Source organism: Epinephelus moara, chromosome 3 (genome assembly GCF_006386435.1).
Source record: "Epinephelus moara isolate mb chromosome 3, YSFRI_EMoa_1.0, whole genome shotgun sequence".
In the NCBI taxonomy this organism is placed as follows: domain Eukaryota; kingdom Metazoa; phylum Chordata; class Actinopteri; order Perciformes; family Serranidae; genus Epinephelus; species Epinephelus moara.
In genome coordinates this window covers 14313268-14340965 of record NC_065508.1, presented here as the reverse complement: position 1 = coordinate 14340965, position 27698 = coordinate 14313268, and the positions used below count along the sequence as shown (strand labels likewise).

The window sequence follows — 27698 nt, the reverse complement described above, 5'->3', positions numbered from 1 at the left end:
TTAAAATGAAGGACTGGGTTTCCAAGAAATACTCTGAGCTAATCTACAATTCTACAAACTCAGCTGTGGCCATATGCACCCGACTGAGAGAGTCTGAGTGTCCTCTCTCCTTGGAAAGGTACAAGGAGATGACAACACTCACTTTGAGTCGGAGTGTGCAGCCATGCGGAGCACAACACTCAGGGAGACAGGGTACAGTATAGTTTAATCTGATAAAGTACTAAATCTAGCAGACACCCCTGGGTCTCTTTTTTTTGCAGCTGAAGTGAGAGAAAGTGTGAGAGAGGAGAGAGAGTAGTAGTGGAGAAATAGAAGAGAGCGGTAGTAGTGGAGAAATAGATGGAAGGAGAACAGCGGAGTGAACTTGACTTTGACCTGGGGGAAGGAAAAATGGGGCTAGAGAGAGCACCAGCAGTCACACTTAGAGTTCTACAAGCGCTTTTCTCACCACTTACCTTTGCACATAGTCGCGCACACATAAACACGCACGCACAGCAGACACAGGCAGCCACCGCGCACACGAGTAAACACGGATCGTCTTAATTCTTGTTTTTTCCTTAGTGAGTTGAGGTTGTATAAGTGAGGGAGGGTGCAGTTTGACTGCCTGGGTGCAGGTATTAGAGCGCTGTCAGATGGTGTATTATCCTCTGGGAGGCTAAAAATGACACATCATCTCTCACTGGAGTTGGGCTTTCACAAAATCATTTCCATTTCCTTTGAACTCGGCACCACGACTGAAGTCTTCTGACAATATACTAACAATCAGACAGTGTGTCATGTTTCTTGTTAACTAGCCCCCAGATGCCTCCACGCACAAACACACATACACATACACACATTCAATTTGGCACAATTGTTTGTTTCCCTAAATGAGTTCTCAGTTGTAAGTCGCCATTGTTTTATTTATCCCAGCCTGCAGTCTAGCAATGGCATGACAAGTCTTCTCTGACACTATTCTTTTCTGATACAAACAATTCATGACAAACTGAAAGAGCTACTAAAAAGAGAGACTGATAGAAAAATAGTCTGTGAAGGAAGCCTTCATTTTTCTAGATTTAGAGTCTTCTAAACCTGGACATACACCCTGGCCCACATATTAAGAAAAAATGTGTCCTCTACAGTTATCTGTCGGTTACAGTGCTGTGTAATGCAGTATTCTTCATTCCTGGTGTATTGTCTGTCCATTTTTTATGATTCCCTGTGAATCAGACCATTAAGTTCTGATTGACTGATTGATTTTTCAAAATAAAGCCCAAAACAGTTGTTTTTAGCTGATTTAAACAGCTATAATGACATGTAAGTGACATTAAACGAGTTTTACAGTTACCCGAGAGGCACAGATGGCACACAAATGAACCTTAAAGTGCATATTTGGAAATTTTGCTTTCACATGCCTCTGCTAAACCCTTTCTAAATTTGTCCTGCTTCACTTTATTAGCATCTGCACAGGCAATGTTCAGATATGGTTTGCTAGAAGTTTTGGGCAGCAAATGCAAAATTCCATAGGGATAGTCACAGGGCTGCCCCCTAATAGTCGACCAAATGTTAGTCGACCAGAAAGGTCATTAGTTGGCAAGATTTCATTGGTCGCTTAGTTGCAGAAAAAAACACCCAAACAAACAAATGTGAAACTCTTCAAGGAGCTGCGCCTTGTCAAATAAATAAAGACCTATAGGACAAGACCGTGTGGGAATTTAATTTGAAGGGACAGACACAGGAAGTGTCCACGCTCAGCAGTCAGACAGGAGTCACGTTAATTTCCAGGGCTGGTACCTGCGGTTATTACACAGACTGGTAAAAAACATGTCCGGCAGGAAATCCAAAGTGTGGGATCATTTTGAGAAGGTGAAGGATGAACCCAAGGTGATATGTAAACTCATCTTCATTGGTCGACTACAAACATGATGTATCATCTGAAACATGGAAGGAGCTACATGCCTATTAGCCACTTAGCACAATCTTTACTGCTTTGCAGACAGCGTCATTAACAGGCGGCTCGCTCAGTGTGTGACGTGCACTTGTAGATAAAATATAGGCCTATATTAATGAAGGTTCATTAGTACGGTTTTGTATTTCTCTGTAATGAAGCACAGTGTTAACAGTGTTACTGATACTATTCTTTCTCACACCTTGAACTCAAATCATTGTGTTGCCCCGCCCAAAAAATATGTACTTTGATAGTTAAATTAATATCGTAAACATGCAGGCGACTAGTTGACCAGTGGCTGTAAATAATGACTACTGGTTGACTTGGGAAATTCTTAGTCAGGGGCAGCTCCAATAATCACTGTAAAGGTGTAAACTTCTGCTGGGCGGAAATAAAATCTTTTTTAAAATAGTTTTTTTCTGTCTTTTTTGTTATTTATTCTAACCCAGTATCATATATACCAATGCTTACACCTCTCTATCAAATCTCACAAGTGTTACCTTTATTACTATACCAAGATTTTTCATGTAGGTCTTGTAGTTGCAGAGAAAAACTTTATGAACTCTATTCATTTTGGACATGTCATAGCTTTTAACAGGTTAACCAACATGCCAAACTCAATAAAGGCTTGTAATGATGCCTGAAGAATGTTTTCTCTTATTCTCTGTGTAGTTATTTGAAAAGGCAGCTAAATGAAGTACACTCTACAGAATATGACGGATAATAAGTTCAATTTCTACTTGACAAAGTAGGAAAACATTCAAATATGAAAGATGAAAAAATAAATGTAGGACACCGCCATGTTTACACATGTGGAGCGCTGTAGCCAGTCATTTATACTCAGTTGGACTAGATGTAGGTCAATTAGGCCTTATTCATTTGTTGATGTGTTTTCCACATAACTCCTCTTAAAATATTGGCTTGCTAGGATATTATTAACGGGAAACCAGGGCAATTTTTACACTTTGCATTTCTTTAATTTGATGCCAGATGGGTGGGTGAGCTTATAAGCCTGTATAAGAGCCACAGTGTACATAAGGACAGATAAGACTTCCTTGACACTATCTATAAGGCCTTAATGATGGAAAGTCAACTGCATTTTTACATGGCTGGAATCTGACCCAAATTGATTACACCAGTCCTCCCTCGCATCTAGGGAAAAAGAAGTATGAATTTTACAGTGACGATCTATAGCATGGCATTTAGCAAAAAACCTTGAGCAGAGACATTTAATCTTTCTAAGTCTATAACGTAAATCAATGCAGAGTAGTGAGACGGTGGACGCCTATAGATTGGAATAAGTATTTCCCTGCAGGTTTGTCCCTCCCCAGATAAATCCTCTGTGCATTTCTCTGTCTTTCAGAAGATGTAATCGGCTTTGTCTATACGATGTTGTAACAGGATGAGAGCAGACCTGGGACACGTCTGATAATGTAGTCCCACTGGACTCCTGTGTGAGTCTCGCCTTTAATTAAAAATTGTCTGAATGACAGCGAGACAGGAGTTTGATTCCATGTGTCTGCTGCAGGTGAAGGGTCCATGTCAGGGTGTTTCCAACATGTCTCAACAGCCAGTAAGTCTGTAAACAAGCTTAATTAAGTGAGCTTCTGTGATATAAAGGCGGTGATGACGATTCACCAGAATGTCAAGCACGTGTCAAAACACTGTTTATAAATGCGCCTGTATGTGTCTATATGCATGTGTTGTTTAAAGTTAAAGTAAATATAAATTGAATCTTCTCAGCCTCACTTCTGAGACAAAATACTCACCTCACCACAACCTCTCATCCATGTGATTTGGGTTCAAGAAAGATGGGGAAAGTACCAGCATGCCTTACCATCATCCATATCTTCCAAGATGCTGACTTTGGCGGTGGGGTAGTGCATTCCCAGACGCCCCCCGACAGGCAGTGACAGAGTGATGTTGAAGCTCTCCTCTCCCTCGTACAGAGAGTCGTCGATAATCACCACACGACACTGCTTCTCCCTCTCACCCTTGTCGAAGCGAAGGACACTGCTGTGCTCCTCCGGACGGGAGATGTAGTCCGAGTAAGACAGGACGGTGGTGGGAATCGTCCCTGTGGCAGAACCTTCAGAGGGGCCGGCAAAAGGAGAGGTGACAGTGACAGGAGTTAGGGAAGAAAATGAAAGATATTCCACATTTTAAAAGTACATAATGAAATATACAGGATTTGTAAAAGGCATCAGAAAATGCCTTTTTTCAGAAAGCAATCTTATTCTAAATCTTATTTCAGGAACACTAAGTGCACAGTTTTGGGTAGATTTTTTTTCCTAAAATGGATCCACTGCATTTGAAGTAGTTATTCTCATATACATATTCATAGTTCAATAACAAACAAACATCAGCAGTATACATTTTCCCTTTCTGTTTCATAACATTAAGACCGTTAACCAGTGGCGCCACCGAGGGGTGGCAGTGGGGGGCCACGACCACCCTCACAGAATCGCTGGCCCCCCACTGCCACCCCTCGAGAAAATAATCAAAGATAATTGGAGGGCTCTGTTTTTAAAATGGAGAATGTTTGTTCCCAGTAAATATTCTGTTTCTTGCAATCAAAGTTTCCTATCTGTCTTTTTAAGGCAAAGGACAACCAGCCTGTCTGAAGAACACTGAATTGTCTAACACATAAAGCTACCTAACACATTAAAGGAAATGGCCACTTTAGAATGAAAATACAGACAGTACTTACTCACCCTCGTGCCAACAAGAAGTCCAGTGTAGTTTTTTAGCCATTCTGATGTTTTTGAAATGCATTAGCGGAGTTTTATTACATTTTCAAAATGTGGGTTCCATGCACTTCAAGTGTATGAAAAAAATCCGGCTAGCTGTTATCCTCTGATACCCCAAACGAGTTTTGTGGATTAAAAAACTACACTGGACTTTTTGTCGTCATGAGGGTCAGTAAGTACTGTCTGTATTTTCATTCTAAAGTGGCCATTTCCTTTAAAACACGATTGCTGTAGAAGTCAAAGTCAAAGTCAGGCATTGTCAACTCACAGCAAGGGGGTTCCTGGTTCGATCCAGGGTGAAGGGTTCAAACCCCAGGGTGCGGGGGAGCCCCTCTGTGTGGAGTTTGCATGTTCACCCTCTATCAGTGTGGGTTTCCCCCTGGTTTTCCAGCTTTACCCCCACAGTTAAAAGACATGAAGGTTAACTGGTGACTCTAGATTGCCCGTAGGTGTGAATGTGAGTGCGAATGTCTCTATGTGTCAGCCCTGCGATAGTCTGGCAACCTGTCCAGGATGTACCCTGCCTCTCGCCCAATGTCAGCTGGGATAGGCTCCAGCCCCCCGGGACCCTCAAGAAGATAAGCGGTTACGAAAATGGATGGATGGATGGATGGATGGATGGATGGATGGATGGATGGATAAGAAACTTAAGTAAATCAGTATGCAGTTCCTTAATTCTCCATAGTCATGTTGACATAGTTTTCAACTAGCCAATATACTTCAGCAGCATAATAGAATTCCTGACATTCAGTTATGGCTTTTGGTTTTAGTTTTCCAGTGGACCCATCTGGTCATCCCTATGAAAAATTTCTGAGGGCGCCACAGCTGTTGGTGTAGCCATTATGGTAGCAGGGCATCATGTTAGTCCGTTTATTTGTTTTAATGCCAGAACACAATGGGAACAGACCAACCCCACAGGTTTTCAAACATGTGGTGTTGCCACCATAGCCTTTAGGACATTTAACAATAGTGCCTTCATTAGGTTAATCAGTGTTATCCCTTCATTTGTCTAAATGTATTTCATGGGATTAAGCTGCATGGGGAGAACACAGAGGCTGAAATCTGCACCCTTCTCACACACTGTCACCTTCATCAGCCATAAATAAGTGATTGGAAGTGACTGGAACAATCACAACGAGAGCTCTTGTGGAGGCTGTATGGAAGCATGTTATTGATTTGAATAAACTACTGTTAAACTTGGAAAAGGCACAGGCTAACAGCTACCTGTGATCATACTGGGCTCATGCAGCTACTCTTCTTTTGGTGAGAATGCAAATGTACGTGAACTGCATCTCTTCAAGTGCACAGGCTTTGTTTTAAGCAGATTTCATTGGTGCTGTCAAACTGGAAAGGTGCGACAGGTGCACCTGACACTCCACCATACGCATGGGTACATTAACATCACATTAAAACAAGATGGGTTCCAGAATTAAAGGCACAATCTGTGATGCAAATGTAAACAAGATTGAAACCTGCTGTCATTCTCAAATTGGCTGACAGCTTTTTTTTTTTTTTTTTTTTAAGCTTGCAGTATGCCTAAACAACAATTACATTTGAGTTATTAGTGTTGTCGGGTGCTGTTGTGGTTTGCTTGCAAAGTATGATCATCTGGGTAACATAAAATAAGTTCATTAATGTTTCATCTATGCCTCAAACACTTTAATCATCTATATGCATTCAGGATGTCTGGTCAACAAATATTTATTGAGCCTTAAATTATATTTTTCACCATTTAAAATAATCAGTCTGACAAGCAAGCCGGCAGGCAGGCAGAGTACACTGAGGGTAAACGGGTTAGATGAGGTGAAAAAAAGCTAGTCTGTACCCTGCTGTGTGTAGCAGACCACCATGAGCTCCTGGCTGATGTCTCCACTGCGGTGGACCGGGATGAAAAGCTCTCCAACATCTTCCTCCACTGAGTGGATCTGCTCAGGGAAGAACACAGTCGACTCTGTTTGGAGGAGAAAAGAGAATGAGTGGAGGGAGTCAGCGGAAAAAAGAAAAGGGTAATGATATGTATAACAATCTGCAAAAATCCACAGTACATTAGGCCATCAAGGACTGATACAGGCTTTTGTTCTGGCTCTGCATTAGTGCGGCGCAGCTGACATTTTTTTATTCAGATCTATTGAAGTGGTGGTCCTGCGGTGCGCTTATTCATATTCAAAAATAACTCTCCATCACAGTTTTCAGTTTGATGCAACCAGAGGTGCTCTTCAAAGAGACCCCTCCGGAAGTTTTTCTTACTGCCTGGTGTGTCACAGACAATTACACATGCAAGCCTCTCAGTTCATCCCACGGAGGGGAATCAGCTGGGAGTTTCACACGTCGACTCCTCTACGCACAGAGGGGTCAGCAGAACCATCTCTTATTTTTTTCTCCCTCTCGTTCTCCACTCCTCTCTGAGAGGAGTTTGTGATTGAGAGAGAGACTTGGAGCCAGTGAAAGCATCATCTATCAAGGCAAAGAACTTACTGGCATTATAGAAACAATAAATGTTGGAGCTATTTTCCACAGACGCACAGGGACCAATAAAAATACTAACAGCGTGGACTGAGCTACAGCTCGCCCCAGATCTTCCTGTGACTTTGTTATTCCTCCCGCCTCTCTCTATAAATGTGTGTGAATGAGTGAGTGAATGAATGATGGAGGCTTCGAGACACTTGTGGCTTGCCTGTGCAACAAAAACTTGCATTAAAATGGCAAGTGCTGGAGTGTGAAAAAGCTGCGACAAAAAAGACAAAAGAGATTTGGATGTTTGATTCAACGCCCGGCGTAAAAAGAGATCAACACCTGAGATGCTTCTTCGGGATGAAGTCATCGACATAAGACAATCTTACGCTTTGCAGGGGGTCAAACATTTCTCTTCTCTTACGCTAACTCTCCCTAAATCGTTCTCTCTCCTCTCAATCTTCTCCCCTCTCCTCCATTTCTGCTTTCTGTCGCTGCCCACAATCTGTCACTCCCCAGGTGGTTACAGGGACTCATAGCAGGGGATCAGGGTCCACTGCTTACCTATCACACACACACACACACACCACTGTACGCTGATTTCCCCTCTCTCTTGCCACACATATTCTGCACAGCTCCTCTCCTCACAGTTCTTTCGCATTTCACCTCATACTTCTCTCGTCTACTGCCACTAAATCCACCCAAGAATTAGAAAAGCAAATTTTCAGCCAAGTGGGTCAAGTTCACCTCCTGGAGGAAAACACACTGTCATTTTAAAACATTTATGTTTTTTTTTTTTTTAAAAACAGAGGGTGTTAAAATAGTAAACACTTACACCTGATCTTGCTATTGTGTCGCCTAAATTAAAATAAAATCTGTTTGGCTTTTTTATTTCTATCCCAAGAACATCTCCATTATTGATAATTTCATGAATATTCTATGGATGCAGGAATATTTCCTTTGTTTCTGCCGTCTGATTGTTGTTGCTCATTTTAGTCTTTACCAGCTTGTAGAACTTGGCATGCCCATAAGCTAAATGCACAAATTGCAACTGTAAATGTAAAATCCAGCAGCCTCTAGAGGTCTGCAGTTGATGGCTAACCACAGCACAACACTATGCCACAGTTCAAAGCAGTGGCAAACTCACAAAATGCACTCCCTCGTTTGATGTGTGCTACATTAGTCCAGAGATTTTACATCCTAACTGAGACAAAGCTCTCATAATTACACAAGGGTGTGCTTGACTGCAGCTGGCCTTGCGATCTCAGACGACAAAATTACAAAGCAGAAAACAGTTCATCATTTAGTGGAATGACCTTGGTGCAAAATGCAGCGGAGTAACAGCTCCACTGATGTATGGCGTCCCCGCTTTATAGGGGAAGCGAGAAAGATATCACTGACTGTAGCAAGATGCTGGTACTGCTTGCAGCAAACAGTCAAACAGCAGGCTGCCACCTTCATCTTCAGTCAGCACTGTGCATGGATTATATATGAAGAAAGTCACAAAGTTTCGCGGGGAGGAAAGCTGGGCTATCACACCCTGCAATTAAACAGAGTTGGTGTCTGCTGCAGCACTGAAAAGTGGGCGCACCACAGGCGACCGCACTACAGGACAAACCCACTCCTCATTATTAATCAAAGTAGCAACAGGCTAATACAGAAGGGCGGTGGAGGGTGAGCATTCTTACAACTAAAACAAAAGGAAAACAATAAAGAAGAGCTCCAGGCATCCGTGCATGCACAAACAGAGCCTGTCCGTGCCGTTAGAACAAACTCAGCTTGTTACGCTCTGCTTAATTTTGAAACACTTTTGGTTAAAGCTTAGCGATCCTCTCTCCTCTTCTAAAGCTATTAGCCTAGCTGACATGTCCTCTGGGGAGGGAATCTCCAGGCTAAGCAGACGACCAGACAAAGCCAGTTTTCATCATTAGAGAAAGAAGCTGGAGTACAGCTAACGCCACAGGCATAGCTAAAGCTTCACTGGCCCATTAGAGTACAGAGTGGCACATCTCTGTCACATTAGACAATCCCCGGAGATGACAGAAAACAAACCAGCCCCTGCCCTCCACACACACCATAATTAACCCACAGGGGAGGATAGATTGAGGTGGGAGGATGCAAGGGGGGGAGAGCGATAAAGACATAGTGAAAGAGAGAGAATGAGAAGACGGACGAGAGAGAGAGAAAGAGTGATGCGAGCAGCTGTTGTGTGTCACCACAATGGAAGCTTTAGCGTTTCCATCGTTGTTGCACATCTATAATTACTTAAGGGTTGCACCGTGAAGAGAAGCAATGCATCCAAAAAAACTGACTGTAAAAGAAGCAGACAGTCGGTTCAGAGTCAGAGTCAGTTTGTCGCACTACTCAATATTCCATTAACAATTCAATTTGCAGGCAAAGACACAAAGAATGAGGAGAGTGAAAATGGCAGATTACAAACTATTTAAGAGAGAAAGTGAAAGACTGAAGTTTCGTGTGTGTGTGCGTGTGTGTGTGCATGAGACACTTTCTGGACTTAACCATTAGGGTTTGATGTTTACTGCTAAACCGCAATATCAAATTTGGCTGGCAACCTTTGATTAGGCCTGATGGTAAGGGACAAATGAATAAACGAGCGGCTCTAATCACACCGCCTTTGTGTATCATTGGGTTTTAGGAATAAGCATTCTGCTCAGTATTTTTCGGTGAGTGTAAAAACACAATCATCATCCCTGCAACAAATCTCCACTGGCTGTCATGTCATATTTCTCCTCCTTACCTCCTCGAGGACAGATTTGACATGACTCTATATCTACAGTAGACAGTGTTTATATTGACAATTCTTCATTCTGTGTGTGCCAAGTTGACTGATGCTTCACACAACAGATGTGATATACGGTAAAGGGTTGAGCATCTTTCATTGCTTTGTAGCAGGAATGCTTGAGTGGCGGTTGGGACTTTCTGTGGTGTGGATTATAAATGTCAGAAACTTCACTGTCTGACTGTCTGCAGTCATATTCGTCTGTTCACGTTGGCAAATCAGTCACCTCTGCTTTGGAAATATATTCTATAAACTTGTATTTTCAATCCTCCACACTGTCTGTCTATAAAGGTTGCATTTGATTTCTATTTTTAACTAGAATGGCACGCAGAGAGTGCAACCTCCACCAAGGCCAAACGCCCTCTCTTGAAATGTTAACGAAAGTGAAAAATAACTTGTGTATCTGCTCCACGATTGGATCCACTCCAAAATTATCTGGGCTCTTCCTTGGCCCGTGCAGACTTCAACCTAGTTTCATGAAAATTTGGCCAGTAGCTTTTCCACAATCGTGCTGACAGACAAACAAACAAACTGAATCAAAATATAACCTTGTTGGCAGGGGTTATAACAGATATCACACGGAATAGAAACAATAAAATGAATAAAAACATATTCATGATGGAAAATACAGAATAAATCAATGCATAATGAATTTGTTCTTTCCCTAATACTGTAATTCTACTACTTCTGGAGGTAACTATAGATGAAAGTAATTACTTTTTCAAATAAAAATACATTTAAATGGTTACTTGTTACTTCTGTCATGATTACAGGCAAACACAGCCTACTCCCTAGTTATGATCTAGCATCACCCGAAGTGATGCATGACTCAGGGGAATGGTGTTCAGTCCCTCTGTCTCGTGTGTGTGTGCTTGTGAGAGACAGAGGTAGGGGAGGAGAAGGTGGAAGGGGGACTTTTGCATTAATAATGTAATCAGGTTCAGAATGCTGCGGGACCAACCGCTCAGCCAGCACATAACTGGACCCGACCTTACAACGGTGCAATAACTGGCGTGAATTGATCAATCACTCAATCAGAGTGTCACTGCACGTAATGACCAACACTTCAGGCAACTGTAGCTTGCTTTCCTGGAAATATTAACAATATGTTTGCCTTCTCGAGATCAAGGACAATTAGTGGTGAGATGTAGGAGAGCACGGGGCAACATTGTAACATGGACTTTTTATGTGGGTACACAGGGTTGATCCTTTCATGCTGCCAGCCAGTTGACCACAATACTACCTAACAGTGACCCACACAATTCCACAGAGATCGAACGTGTTTCCGCTAAGTTCAGTAACAAGTGTTTTCAGCCCACATAAGTTCATTTCTTTGTCATGCTTGTTTTTCGATTTCTCAGCTGTCTATGTAAGTCACCGAATCCAACCATGTATCATCTTAACAACTGTCTTCCCTAAAACACAGCACAACTTTGAACTATGTAACCAACTTCCAGCAAGTGTTAGCTAGGCTGGATAAAATTTCCACCCAGCAGGGTTTGTTGTAATGCGGTGTTACAGCTATTGCCTCCTATAAGTTTGAACTAGAGCTTAGATCCTCTGCCCGAGCCTGAACCCAACGGGCCGTAATTTCCCGCCACTATCCTCGGGCTCGGACGGGTCGGGTTCCTCATAATCGACCTAGGCTATGGAACCAACTACTTATCACACCTGGGGGGTGGGGTCGCGGCCCCCCCTTAACGGCGTGAGTTGTTGACGATGACGACGTGTGTGTTGGCTTCGTCGAGTGTACCAAGTGCAGCATGATGCTGGTATATGACAGCAAAAAGACGTGGACCTCAACACTTAGGAGGCACATGACGAAGGCTTGCCATGGGAAGAAAGACGAGAGTCAGCCTTCAATGTCCGTGTTCGTATCCTTAAAAAAAATGTCTCGGCTCGGGCTTGTAATTACAGTTAAAGGGACGGGCCGGGCTTGGACAGAACATGCACAGGCTCGGGTGGGGTTGGGCTGGATTTTTTGGGCCTAATCTAAGCTCTAGTTTGAATTTATGTCCTTAATTAAATGAGATGTACTTCGTATTTTTAATTTTCTTAGGTATCTTATTGACACACCATTTCAGTCTTGTTAATAGCCATACATTCAAAACTCAAATTTGACATGTAGATCTAGGTTTCCCCATTCCATGTACATCTATCGGTCCAACCACTGAATATGGATGATAGACTAACAGATGGATGGATACCTGTGCATACACCTATCCTTCCCCTGATGTAGATGGAGACCTATAGTATATAGACAGGATTCTATTGAATTAATTGTGTTAAACAGGCTTTTCCAACAAGTATTACAGCTAACCCTCTCCCTGTTACAATTAACCCCACCGATGGGGAACGCTGTACATTTCACTCCCACTACTTCTCAGTGTAACTGTAGAAAAAAAGTTAAGTTCTAGAAAAAACACTGTTAATTTGTGGCAGAGATGTGCATGTTGTTAGAATGAAACAAAAACTAATTAATCTCAAACATTTTTAATAACATTCAGCCCAAACTAAAATGTGTTAGGTTGTGCCCCATTCTCCCCTAGTCTGTGTGCGGAAATCAAACGACTGTTAAGGTTACAGTATAAACCTCGGGGTGTTTATATCTTTATAAATAACTTTTTTTCATTAGGGCTGTCATGATAAGAAATTACTGTCAAATGTCTGAGAAACAGTTATTTCATTTTAATCCGTCAAAAGAGTAAACACAGACTTGTGTTGCTTGATTTGAAGGCTTGTCAAAGCTACAATAAATAGACCTATCAAAATATAAAGCGTGTTATTGTTCCACTACTTACTTTTCATCATAGTGATAATGGGTATAATCAGAGTTAAAATGTGACAGTTGTGTTGTTCCTCACTGTGCCGCAGCAACACTAAAATAAGCTAGATGTTGAAGCAGATATTTACATTAATGCAAATGTTACTTTCCTGACTAACCTTTACATGAAGGCTTCTCTCATTACTTATGAGAGAAGTAACTAATTGCTAATGTTCTATAGCTTGCACGACACTGTGCGATACAATTCTTTATAATCTGTTTGTCAGAGTTATAGAGATGCTTCCAATACCTAATGTTCTGCATCTCTATACAGTATCTAGAAATTGTTACTGTCAGGATGGAAAAACTTCTGAAAGTATTCAGACTAAATGTGCAAAAATGAAAAAATACATTTCAGCCTTTATAGTCTGTTGTGATTTAAATGTGGAGAAAAATACCTCCACCTTATTGTCACCACAAAAGAATATTCAGTGCTCTAACTCTAGCAGTATGCCTGTGAGTGCAAGAATGTGTGCATGAAAGGAAAGAACTGACCGTCACTAGGATCCAGGATCTCAACTGTTGCTGTGGCAGGGAACTCCATCACCCCCATCACTGGCTCTGAAAGCAAAATCTGGAAGGTCTCCGCCTGCTCATACTTCCCATCAGTCAGTATCCGAACTCGCCACGTGGCTCTGGTCTGCCCCGGGTTGAACTGCACCTGCCTCTGGGACTTGCCCCTGAAATCCTCCTCCTTCTTCGCGCTGCCATCCTGGGTACCGATGCCTAAAAGACACAGAGAGTGATAGGTGGAAAAAGGACAAGAGAACAGGCCTGATTAGTAACAAATAAGACAGACGGAAAGAAGTGGAGACAAAAAAAAAAAAAAAAGCGACCATTAAAGGGTGACAGGCGGAAGAGAGAAACAGATGAAAAACAGATGAGATATTCACACCCTTTAATGTTGTTCAGAGAGTGGTGAGAAAAAGAGCGTTGCGTCTATTTTTCTTCACTGATCACTTACAGAGCCTCAGGAATGTGTGAATCTGTGACTGAAGCGTTTAAATAAGCATATTCCACCTTACTGAGATGGATTAGTTACCGCGATTGTTTCCCAAGGGTTAGGAAAGCATGCGAGTGTGTGCATGTGTCTCCTTTTCTCTTCAAATGTCTCTTATTTCACTTATAATGGGGCTTTCATGTGAATCCACTTTACAACAATCCATCTAACATTCATGCTCATCAATACACCTTCTCCAAAGTAGCAGAGCTTACTGGTACCACTGGATTTCACATCAAACGCACATCAAGCAAACCCAGGTGGCATAAGCCATACAATAATGTATTACATTTGCAAATGCACTGTTCATATTCCTTTGTCTACATTTGCAGTGCCTCGTGAGAACAAGGTGAGCAGAGCCATGCCAGGCTGATGCATGTGCCTGTAAATAAAAAAGGATTTGTTTTCCTTTTTCAGACAGCGAGAAAAAAAGAAGGTGGCAAACACATGCAGATGAGACCGGATACATTAGATCATACACACAGTAAGATCTGAGCGCTGAGTATTGTATGCAAAATTTGAGCTGAAAATAATCATACACACAGGAATACACTTTCACACAGTCACATTTGTTCATGTTGCTGTATCTGTGAGGACCTTCAGCAATTATATTCATTCACAAACCCCCAACATAGCGTGGAAAAACAGGACTGAGAGCTTCACGATTGTTATGAATGGTTTCTGGTGCTAGGCCTTGCATTTCTCGGTTCATTTTTGGTTTTGCCAGGAGCAACCAATTGTACTGCTGAGTAAATCGAGCACATGGGTGTGGAGTTAAACTAAAACACCAATAGAGAAGCAAATACATCTCTCTAGGTTCACTGTTTTGGACCAATTTCAAGTGCAGAGAAACTTTTGTTTTTGCTCGGATGGTCACCACATAAGGCAACGCTGGCTGCACTCTCTCACATTTGACTCCATCTGTGGCCAGCAGCACATTAAATATAACAGCCTCATTCTCTTCTGTTTGGCAAGGCATTGTTTTTTCTCAACTTTCTTTGCCTTTTCTCAACAGGAAAAGCTAATGATGCTCTTATTGCTCACTGCCGCTGCACTAACACAACATAGCAAAATCTACTTCTCAAGGGACTGCTGAAAGTCTTTCTGGGAAATCCAAGACATGACTAATGGAGTTTCAGTCAGGACAACACACGGTTCACTGGTTCACTCGCTGAGTGGTCCTGTCAACTTAACCTGGGTCAAGTTTTCTGAAGCACATCAAAAATGTTCACAACACTTCATCATGAAAAGGCTGCATTCTTCATCAGAAGGGGGGGGCTGTGGGTCGTGCACCAATCGGAAGATCGGCGGTGTGATACCCAGCTCCTCCAGTCCGCATGTCGAAGTATTCTTGGGCAAGATACTGAACCCCCAAATTGCTCCTTATGGCTGTTTCATTGGTGTGTGTGTGTGAATTACCAAAATTCCAACAATACTGTACACAACTAAGCTTAAACCCAAGTCCTGTCTCTCACCTGACCTGAGTTTTGCCAAACATGCAATTTCTGGTTAAAAAAAAAAAAACATTCTCTGGGAGGCATAAATGTGAGTAGTACATTTCATGGCAATCTGCCATTGAATTTGACATTTCTCTTGCAGATATATAAATTTCTGCTTGCCTGTGGCGCATGAAAAAAAGGTCACAAGAGTCACTGGGGAAAAAAAGATCAAGACCATGACTACTGACAACAAATTTCAAGTCAATTTGTGACGAAACTGTTTAGATATCTTGCTGTGGACAAGTGCTTTGCTTGGACAGGAATACTAATGAAGAAATGCTGCCATCTTTGGCCTGTGTCACTAGCATCAGAAATGTTTAAAAAACCTCTAATGGTAGGTGGTATCACAGTATAGTAGGGTATTAAGAAAACCTGACAGTATGATTTTCAATACCATCAAAAATACGGACGCTCATCTTTCTATTGTATTGAAGATGTATTGTATGTCGTGCACATCACGTGCCAGGTCAGCCTCTATCAGTTGAACAGGCAGGTGAGCTGAAAGAGATGGCGAGTGGTGGGAATAATGTTACAGGACTAGTGAACAGATGGCCAGCAGCAGCAGAGAGAGACCATGGGGGAAAAACAGCTTATTTTTACACCTGACTCGCGAATCAAGGGTTTATGTCGACCAATCCAGAGGGGACTTAGGTAGCGCCGCACACAAATACCATCATATACTGTATTTCTTTGTGAAATTTCAGGAGGGTATGAAAAAATAGATACCACCCAAGCCTAGGGTCTAGACCAAGGGTGTCAAACTTACGACTAGGGGGCCAGAACTTAACTTGGTGTGGTGATGTCAGGATGACTACACAGGACATTTGTCCTTGTCCTGTGACACTTGTGCTTGTCACCTGTTTTGTAAATGGATTGGCAATTTTGAGATGTAAAAAAGGGGGAAATTTTGGATGTGTTTGTTATTTATAGGATATTACGCAATGGTTTTACGTGTGTGGCCCTTGAATTAAAACAGGTTTGACACCCCTGGTCTAGACTATTACAGAAACACAAGCATGCTGTTTATAGTCCAATCGTGTAAAAAATAACTTTATTATTTCAACTTTCAACATGTAAATCCCGACTCTGCAGAGCCCAGAATTTCATTCAGTGCGAAATGTGTATTGACCAAATGTAGCTGCAAACTTGTCTTGAGCCACCACTCCATAAGAAATGCAACAAGTGTATCTGTTTACAGCACAGAACAAACTGTGGACTGAAAGAATTCACTTTTAAAGTCATACTTCGCCCTCCGAATGATCATTTTTTTATCAATTACTCCAACTTCAACCAGTGTTACAGAGAGTTTGTGAAGAAAACTTTTCTCTCGCATGCCTCCACAGTGAACGAAGATCCAAAAATGGTGAAAAAACTTGATGAACTGAAGTTCAACAAGAACAAATAAGAAAAGCACATCAAAACATCTGTTTACAAACTCTCACGCAATTCTTGCAGTGTAATCCAAGTTTCATTTATCCAGTCATATGCTTAGTACTTCCCGAACAGACAGCGCTGTCCGCTGGGGAACTGGAAACAAAGTGAAACTTATCTATGCTCTCTTCAAAGCCAAGCTCCATTGACAAAAATTTTATCTTGCTGAACACTGGAGCTGCTGGTCTACCACTGCTTCAGTCAGTTAGTTTGTTTCTGTTATTGTGCGATCCAAACTAAACTTTAAAAGACTAAAGTCACACAATGACACAAAGAAATTACCTGATGGAGGCTGTTGCAAATGGATGTTTTGATATAGCTGCTGTTGTTAAATGTGGTCGTCTATCAATTTATCAAAAATTTTCTCTGCTTTTGGATTCTCCGTTCACCGGATGCATTTGAGAAAGACTACGTTTTCTTCAACGTAACACAATGTGAGTGACTGATGTACGAATGGTCACCTGGGGGGGGTAACGTATTCCTGTAAGACCAGACTCCGCCACTAACAATGAAGCCAAGGCAATAACAGGCAACTCAAAAAGTGTCCTCATAACAGATGGTTTCTACCTTATCCTTTTCATCTTTCTATCCTGATGATCAGTTGATTCACATCAAATAACACAAACACACACACGCAAACCTGCCTAGAAGAGAGAGGGAGTGTTGATCTTAAAAGGGTGGAGCCTCATTGAGTCACCATTGCTGGACTCCCCGGAGGGAAGAGACACGCGTTGCCTGGGGTCGCACTGGGGTTTCTTCTCAGCAGGTGGAGATAAACCCACCCGAGGGCTTTTGATCTCTACAGTGCTGTTCCTCAGAGCGACAGTCCCTTGTGTGTGTGTCTCTACAACACACACACAAACTCACACACAAACAATTTCTGTTTATAGCTGCAAACTTTCCTTGCTTCTGTTCTGTATTGTAGCTTGTTTCACAATTGAAAGCGAATACCGCAACAATCTAAGTTTGGCTGAATGTAAATTATACAGTTCATTATGAAATGTGTGATTGCAGGTACTTTCATGCTCATTATACCATAAAGGTCATTTCTCATCCAGGCAGCTGAGGAAATCTGTAGAAAAGAGGTTCAGAGGGGGCAATATGCTCCATTCTCTCCTTGTGAAATGAAATTGTCACTCCATCCACCCTGCTTGGCAACAATAATGAGGGTGGGATACATCAAACCCCACAGGAGATGATTAACCTGGGAAATGTACACCTTGTTAACAATCCTTCATTTCTCTCTCGGAGCAAGGACAGACCAGAAAAGGACAGTTGAGAACAGAGAGAGGGGAAAAACTGTCTTCAAGGAGTGAGCTTTGACTTATGTGAGGAATAAAAAGAAAGAAGAATGAGAATTCAATTCCATCTTGTTTCCCCATGGGGTTCCTCATATTACTCATACAGCAAAGAAGATAGGAAGAAGAGAGGGAAGGACAGGACAGGAAAGGAAAGATGTGTCAAGGATGAGGACTTTGAGAGTGGAGGGTTTCTTTAGGGGAACAGACCAAGAGGATGTGAAATAACAAAGGCAAAGATGGAGAAGAACCAGTTGAAGTACAATGCAATGGGTAGCAACAACCACATACAGAATGTACACAAGGAAGTGGGAAAAGAGAAGACAGAGCAGGAACAGACAGCGAACGAGCACAGCACCAGACAGAGAGGAGAGAAGAGGGTAGATATAAGGCGAATGACAAAGGGAGAGTGGGTGGAGGAAGAATGTAAGACAGCCTATGGCGTAGACCCAGGGCTATAAGGCGGCGAGGGAGGAGGAAGAAGAGAAATGGCGTCTTTGATGAGGAAAAGCAGGTTAGGTGCAAAAGGACCAAACGCTCTCCATGGTGAGATGAGGTGAGCAGAGATTAGCGATGAAAAGAAAAGAAGGTTAAGTGGGTGGACAAGTCGGTGGGACAGTGTCACAGGAGACAGGAAACAGCGGCAGAACTCAATTAGAAGAAGACGCAGGAGGTGAGGGAGAGGGCAAACACCCATGAAGAATTAAGCTGAAGGTTGATATCTTAGTCATCTCTCTCATAAGAAGTGAGACAGTGAGTGAAGTGGTAGAGGAATCCAATCCGATCCCTGTGCTCTTGTCCAGCCCTGTTCTGCCTGAGCTCTGCTTTGCAGGGGGCATCTTTGAACCTTGATCTTATCTCTGCTTTCCTCCTTCACTGATCCTCTCCACCTGCACGTCCTGTTGTGATGGAGCATGTGTAACAGCTCTCCTCCACCGTTGCCTGGCACCACAGCAGCTTTCATCAGCTTAGCCCCTTGCAACAGCAGCAAACTTCTGACAACATCGCAGGGTGTTTTTCGCCCCGATTTTCCATCCCTGACACACTCCCTGTCTAATCTAATGTAATCTGTCCATCTATCAGCACGTAGAGTGTCTACCCTTGCCAGGAAATCCTGTGTGGCTTTTTATTTTTCTTTTGCTTTTTCTTGTTTTCCTTTTCCTTTTATATGTACAGGATTTTTTTTTCATTTCATCGTGAAGTATCTGTTCATTTAAAGCTCTGGTTTACTTGTGAGCTTTGATCCTACTACACTCTCATTTCCTCCATTAGCATATCTCATACATACACACACTTGCACATCGAGTGAGATAAATATTGGTAAGCTGATGTAAATAATTGTTTTGGTTTAACTTCAGCACATCGGCTTTGAGATGGTGTGTAATTTGCATAACTACATTGTCATTACTTTATAAACACCTGGATTGTTGTGTTTTTGTTAACCTAGAATGAGACATATATATCTACACACCAAGCAGGTCTCCTCTATGGGGTCTGCCATGTTGTTAGTAGGGTTAGGGTTAGGGTTAGGGTTAGCCCAGAATAGACAAACCAAACACTGGCTCTAGACAAGCCATTCATATTTTTGCTTCGGCCACCATACTTCTACACACTGGGCACACTGGAGAAGTGTAAGTTCAGCAACCTCACTTCTACTCGTAAGTGCTAATATTATAGGCAACTGGACTTGCTTGAGTTTCTTGAAGACGTTTCGCCTCTCGTCCAAGAAGCTTCTTCAGTTCTAAATGACTGGTAGAATGAATAAAGAATGAAGAAGCTTCTTGGACGAGAGGCGAAACGTCTTCAAGAAACGCCAGCAAGTCCAGTTGCCTACGATATTAGCACTTACGATTACCATGACCTGGATGACTGAGAATCTTCACCGACGACCTCACTTCTAGATTCGACTAAATCCAACACATTGGACCTTTAAAGTCCAAGCTTGAGCCTCTAGGGTGTTTTTTACCATATTGGCTGAACAGACTCATAGCCCTCTGTAGAGCTGAAAAAATCATTATATTTTTCAATTAGTCAATCAACAGAACATTTTGATAATTTACAATTTTGATAATGTATTAATCGTTAAAAGTAAAAATGCCAAACATCTGATGGTTCTGGTTTCTCAAACAAGAGGATTTGCTGATCTTCTCTGTTTCATTTGATTGTAAATTGAATATCTTTGGATTTTAGACTGCTGGTGGAACAAACAAGCAATCGGATTATGTCATTTTAGGGCTCTGGGAAATTGCGGTGAGCATTTTTCACTGTTTTCTTTCATTTAATCCACCAATTATCAAACAATGTGACAAGATTCTAAATATACTAAAGGTAAACAAGCAGGTTTTATGGTAAAACTGTGTTTTAACTGGCCAAATAAGACACTTGATCTCAATCAAACTAATGATGCATTTCAATACTGTAGATCAAAGTGAAGAGATTAAACCTCCAAAACAAGCAAGAAGTGAAACTGGCTGCAGTTTAGAGCTGGCAGGGCATCACCAAGCAAGATACCAAATGCCTGCTGATATCTGTGTGCCGTAGACTTCAGACAGTCATTGACAGCAAATGATTTGCAACTAGATACTGTATGTGATTGTTCCACAATTTTCTGTCCCCACAAATTGGTTGTAAACAGGGTTGGAGTGCATATGCTGTTCATCTGATGTGGGTTAGAGGTATGATCAGGCTGCAAAAATCAGGCCTGACCCTACTACATTAACCCGCATAGCTTCTGTCCAAGCCTGACTGGAGCCCTTACCATGGCAGTGGTTTTGGGCCTGGGCCTGAATAAAAACACAAATTTCCACAGTTTAAAAAAAAAAAAGAAAAGAAAAGTTTTTCAATAATGCAACATTTATTAAGGCTTTTTGTACACCAACATTGGATCTTTGATTTCCTGCCTGAACCTGATAAAGCCCAATCCCGACCTGCTGGGTTTGTGCCAGGCTGGACCGGGCATAAATTGGGTCGTGTTTGTGAGATTGTGCCACATATGTCTTTTACCGCACTGAAAAGACTTTAGTTGACTTTAGCTTTTAATAAAGCTGGGAGTTCACAGTTTGACCTGATAGTTATTGTTTCATTTCAAATCCAGTGCTGTGCTGGAAAATGTGTCTCTGCTGTAATACTTTTGAACTGCGCTGTTTCAACATCGTTATTGTTTTTTTTGTCGTTGTTGTTTTTTTCGTATTTTATAGTAGTGACATGAATGTGATTGTATTATGACAATTTTAAATATCTGTAAGTAGTAAGATAATTTTCCATAGAATAGCAGGTGTTTATCTGTTAATGATTTATTAAGAATTTTTAAAAGAGCGTTGACGTTTCCTTTGCAGCTTTGATTCTGTTCTGAGAACTTAATATCCTGTCTCAAAATGTGATTCTGTTCTTTTGTCTGTCCCTCTGAATCCAAATTTCAAAGGCAATGACAGTCAGAGGACAAGGAACAAGAGTCACAAAGCAACTTGAGAACCAGCCGCAGTACATGTCACCTTTAATAGCTATCTGACAATCAATGTTATCAAGGCACAATGAGAGAACTTCTGAAGAGGCCAGTCAAGTGTATCCTTCACACGCACTGCAAAATGATACACTGTGGTGAGGAGAAAACTCAAAAATCATTAAGACTCGAGCTAAACACATGAAAAGTAATTTAGCAAAGAGGAACACAAATAGAGCCTCACCAACGCCGAGTCTTAAAGAGATATTTACCTAACAGCAACACAAGCAGCCCTATAATGAGTTCAACTGACACCAAACATCAATCGATGGTGCCATTACCGTGGCTTTATTGCGTTGTATGTTCCTGCTATTTTGTCCACCTGGAGTATGTCCCCACTCTGTTATTGGTTCATTCGCTCCATTCTTCTGTTCACCAGCCCAGCAAATTGAAATCTATGAAAGTTATTAGACTTCGATCACTTTCTGTTTTTCATTCTGTGTTGCCGTAAACTAGACTGTATTTCATCATCAGTGCCTGAACAGATCCACACCGGGCTTATAAACACACAAACAGAGATACATACAGTTCATGCGAGCATACATACAAATTTTATTTAAAATACCGTTTACCATTGTCAGGGTGACTTTGGTTTGGTGCTGTAGGGTATGATACACATTTTTTTAAGGTTACAAGTAGCGTTCCTCGTCTTTAATCTCCCTTCAAACCGTGCACATACGCATAAAAATGCGTCAGCTCAACCTGTCGTAACTACGTCGAGCTAAGAGGAAAGCACTTTCACACTGATGCATTTTAGCACAGTGTCTACGTACCATGTTAGTTGCTCATTCAAAAGAAGGTCTTGAAAGTGAATGTGTTGTGTGTGTGTGTGGTCGGAGATAACCAGGTGCTCACACATCAACTGTGCAAAGAGATGAGAGTCAGAACGCAAGCTTTCATGTGTGCCCAAGAGATACACTCAAAACCTTCCAGAGAGGAATCACACACACACAGGTTCACACACACATACACACACCAGCGTACAGGTAGATAAGTCTTAAAGCTTACATAAACTGCTACACTGTGATGCTAGCACCTGACCCAACGATTAAAAGGGATCAGAATGATGATGAGAAGTGTGAGAGAGTAAAAGCTGCTTACAGCTGCTGCTTCTCCCAGAGTGAACGAGCTGCAGCATGACAAAGTCTGGGCTGAGAGGAGTGTTCAGGGACAACATCATCACCATCATCATCATCCTTTTAACCTTCAAATCCACGCAAACACTCAGACACAAGCCCAAAAACTGTGATGGGCTGTTGTTTTCAACAAAAAAATCACCTCCATCTGCTGGTCAAAAAGCTTATTAAAAACTCTGGCATTGATGTTTGTGTAGCTGGCTGGATTTGAGATTTGAGTAACACAGAGCCAGCAGTGTGTTCTCTGCCTACTTTTGTACAGCGATGAGTGCTGCAGCCGGCATGATGCTCATTTTTATTTTTAAGTTTGCAGATGATTCACAATTATTGTTAGTCACTTGGCATTTATGTAAAATGTTTCATGCAGGAGTAGTCATTCATTCGATACCTAAGGCAGATGGAAAAACTACCTGTGATGGATGAAAAGCAAAAGTTTAAGGGCAAAACAGGTCTAATTTGGAAAAAATGTCACAATGGCTTTTTTTTCTTCTCAGAAAACTGACTAATTTTCCCAAGAACAGACTGATGAGCAGGTTTCATGATGTCAACAGAACACTTAAGTATTTGTATTTGGTATTTGGTGTGATCGTGAAGGGAATACTTGACACCACTTATTATGTTTCATTCATGAAGAAAAGTTTGTTTTCTCACATGCCTCCATGGTGAACGGAGGATGCAAAAAATTGAGAAAATTTTTGATGAGTTAAAGTAAAGGGAGATTGTGTTTCTTACTAATATGTGGCCCGCCATTTACTTCATTTGACCCTTCGTTAAGTCCTGCGCCCGGGCTCAGACCAGGGTCCGACAACAACACAGCTGTGCTCCATCATTCACGGAACCCATCGGCTGTATTCTGCGTCTGACTTCTGGCAGACGGCGATACAGCCGATGGGGGCAGACCCCCGATTTTGATTTTGGCGGAGAAGGCGAATTTCCATTTCCAACTTCCGTTTATATGTAAGTAAATATGCTGAACCATTGCGATGGATTCAGAGTTTGCAGTGACGCCAATTATGTTCCGCCTCGTTAGTTCACCGCACAGACCGTTTAACCTGGCAACAACTGCAGCCGGCTCAAACGTGATTGGTCAATATCACGCGGACTACAAACAGCCTACAACCGGAAACCAGGGCTCTTCCGCTCTTCAAGAGGCAAGATCTCCGGGGTTTGCCTACAGACGCTACATTCAGTGAATGTAGAGTCTGTTTATAGAGACTAGTGCTCCATTGACTCTAATGCAGTTGTTTCAGATTTCCTTCATTTTCAGGCTGGTTTTGTGGATTTGGAGCTAAATGTTGTGCCTGGGGCACGAATGTATACACATGCTGCTTTTGCTTTTTAATGATTATAACAGTGAAACAAAGACCGACCCTGCTGTACAGGAACCAGTGAAGGGAAGCAGGGAAACTGTGTCATCACATTATGTGCAGATGATCCCTGCCCGTCCAATGGCAGAGGTCCGGGTGCTGGCAGCAGCACGGGGGCAAAGCCAAACACAGTTCATCTGCACACACTGCGATGCCACACAGCTGGTTCAATATCGGCAAAGTTTCCCTTTATATTCATTGTCTTGTGTGGCGATCAGCAGTGATGTGGTGGTTCACTTTTACACTGTGATCTGTAGCCTATAGTTCGGCTTTAGCTTCTAACTATCTTTGTCTTTTTAACCTGTTGTTGCTGCTGAGTCAGTTTGACATCCTGGATATATCCTTCAAACACAGACTGTAGACCCCTCTGTCTGCTTCTCTCTGGAATCACTGTTTCATTTTTCCAAAAATATGATATTATTTCTTCAGGGAGTGCAGTTAGTTACAGTGTGGGCTCCATGCTTACTCCAACAGCTTGTTGGACCATCACAAAGGGGCGGGGCTTAGCGAAAGGTCAGTTCCTCAAGAGTTTTCTCCATTTTTGGATGCTTTGTTCACCATTAAGACATACCAGAGAAACAAAGTTTTCTTCACAAGTTCTGCAAAGCACAGAATGAGTAATTGATCTAAAAGTGTTCATTCCTTGGGTGAAGCATTCCTATAATGTCATCTCAGCCTCTTCCCCACCCTTCCTTTTACACTGCGGTTTGAGGCCCTGACGCATCAAACCCACGTACATAACACAGCTTGACAAAGACCGACTGACGCATCAGCTCGCCTCAGCTCCCGTCTATTGTCATAATTTGTGCTACACACTGCAAAACGCAGCTGTGAAGACCTCAACCAACGACGAGCTGGTGTGCATGAGAGAATGTAATGTAAGTGATCAATTTTTTCTACTCCAAATAACACTGGGACAAGAGAAACTGGCCAACCGCAAACGGGCACTTTGGGAGCCAGCAGTGCCAGTCAAACTGCAAGGCGGCAGTTACCATACACTGCTGAACAGCTGAGTGTCAGCTTGGTGTGTCAGAGCCATTAGAAACCTTTAAGCCGATGAGATAGAAACAGATCACCAATCAGTCATATCTACAGCTTTGCTTTGCGTGGAAATGAGGAGATGATGGGGTGACAATGCTGCTAACTGTGACACTAATGATATCAGTGATGTTATTTGATCAATTACCTGATCTAATCTTGGTAAGCTTACCAGTATTTATGCTCTCAGAGTTTCCTTTTTTGGACTTTGTTGTATCCACATGCTCAATGCAATGCATTTTTATTGCATTTTGACAAGTACTCCTTTTGATGCCTATTTCTTGTTCCCACTGTGACAAACCACTTGCCCAACTGGGACAAATAAAGCTGAACTTTGAAGATCAAGGAAAATTGCATGTTGCTACACAAGCAGACTGGTAGCAAAATTACTTTTTTTGACATTATTTTCCTGTATGGGCTGCTTAAAAAAATAGTTACATCCAGGGCACCACACTGACCTTGCAGCTATCTCATCTAGCCTCCTCAAACTCATAACAAAAAACTCTTTTCTTAAACTTCAAAATGGCTCAAGGCCAAACAAAATTACTTTGGCTTTGAGGATAAATCTGGTTACAGTCTGTGTTGAAAGGAAATGTTGCAATTGCTTTTTTCCCTTCAACTGTTGGAGATTGTGTTTGGTCTGTATGTGTTGTGGAGAGCAGCACTCTAGGTGAATTATAGGTACATAAAGCTCTGAAGTCAAGCAAATGACAAAATTGGGCACACTACCCATCATCATACAGGCAAAAAAGTAGACAAATAAGATCCTGGTTGTGTGTTATTTCCTGGATTCCATTAACACTTTGATGTTTTTCTGTGCGCTTTTTCTCTTATGTCTATTACACACAGAAAGAGAAACATAAAGCCAAAAACTTAATATTAAAGGGTTAGTTTAGATTTTTTTTTTTTTCAAATTGGGGTTGTATGATGTACTCATCTATAGTCAGTGTATTACCTACAGTTGATGTCAATTAGTATGCTCCCAGTTTGGAGAAGCAGGCAGGAGTACCATCACGGATGCTCAGCAATGTACTGCTGTGGATGGGGGTTTAGCAACAATTGTCAGTCCAAGTGGACGCTACAGTGAGAGTATTTTCACCACTTTTTCATCTTCCAACAGCCCTTTCCTTTGGCACTATATTTTCTAAAATGTATAACTTATGTATTCCTGCACATCTCTCTCTTTCAGCCTGTTTAGTATCCCTGCACAAAAGTACTTCTTCTCTATAGTCTGGCTCATAAAGGTATCCTCTTTCCTCCACAGTAAATGGCATTTTGTTGCTGTCATAATCACTCATTTTTCTTGACTTTCTTGGTTCTTTCATAAACCACTGAAAGTCTGACCCAAACACCTGATCTGCCACGTAATACAGTGTGCGTCACAGCTGTGCTTATGCGTAGGAATACGGAAATTGTAATGGCGAGAAAATGTAGTGCCAAAGGAACAGGCTGTCTGATGGCAAAGTAAGCAGGGAAAATATTCTCAGTATGGCATACACTTTAGGGCTGCAACTAACGATTATTTTCATTGTCGACTAATCTGTTGATTATTTCTTCAATTAGTCGACTAATCATTTTATCGAAAAATGTGTTAAAATTTTGAAAAATGTCGGTCTGTCTCGCCCAAACCCCAAAATTATGTCATCTAATGTCTTGTTTCGTACTCACGCCAAAGGGTTTTAGTTCATTGTCATGGGAGAGTGTGTAAAGCTGCCAATATTTGAGCGTAAGAAGCTGCAATAAGAATATTTTGGGGTACTTTTATAGTACTTTTCTATGAAAAATGACTAAAATTGATTAGTCGACTACTAAAATAGTCACCGATTATTTTAATAGTTGATTAGTCATCGACTAGTCGACTAATCGTTGCAGCCCTAATACACTTTAACTAATAGACCTTTTTTCAGCTGCTAAAATAGGTTTTGCTGGTTACCCCAATCCACAACAGTACATTGCTGTGTCTGTACTCCTGCCGCCATCTACTGAAGGTAATACACTGACTAATGTTAAGTATCTAATACAACCGCACTTCAAAAACTCTGACCTACCCCTTTAACAGTAGGTAATGAACTTTTAAATGAATGCTATAGAAAAGGAGACAGTAGAGACTGTCAGTTTAAAACAAGACTCAGAGGCTACCAGACCTATGAGACTGTACTCAAACAGTGGTGCTTTGAGCTACATTTTAATGTCAGCATGCTAACATGCAATGAAGATGCTAATATGCTATGCTAATATGTTTAGCAGCTGTAAGTTTACCATGTTTACTATTTTTGTTTAGTGTGTTAGCATGCTAACATTTGCAAATTAGTAGAAATGACAAAGTACAGCTGAGGTTGATGGGAATGGCATCAGTTTAACAAATAATTAGACCAATCAAAAATTTGAGGTGATGATGCCGTTAGACAAAAAGTCAGGTCATCATCAAAGTTATTACAATTCATCTTGAGGAGGGAGATGAAAGGACTAAATTTCATGGCAGTCCATCCATTAATTGTTGAGAAATCTCACTTAAACCCAAAAAATGTCAGCCTCATGGTGGCACTAGAGTTAATGTCAGAGGATCACCAAAGCATTTGGGATTTATTGTCTGGGGACCATGAATGTCTGCACCAAATGTTATTGGAGTGAACTCGGCAGTTGTTATTTGTGATATTTCAGTCTAGACCAAAGTGGTG

General features: G+C 41.7%; 1 protein-coding gene across 2 annotated transcripts in view; it reads right to left on the bottom strand.

Annotated features, from left to right (window-relative positions):
* Positions 1–27698, bottom strand: part of LOC126387380 (FRAS1-related extracellular matrix protein 2-like) — a 75469-nt gene that overhangs the window by 21865 nt on the left and 25906 nt on the right. For both annotated transcript variants that reach the window (XM_050039910.1, XM_050039918.1), the window contains exons 4-6: positions 13248–13478; positions 6503–6628; positions 3765–4016 (exon numbers count right to left, since the gene is read on the bottom strand). In XM_050039910.1, coding sequence (XP_049895867.1) covers positions 3765–4016; positions 6503–6628; positions 13248–13478 — 609 coding nt within the window. The remainder of the gene's footprint in view (positions 1–3764; positions 4017–6502; positions 6629–13247; positions 13479–27698) is intronic.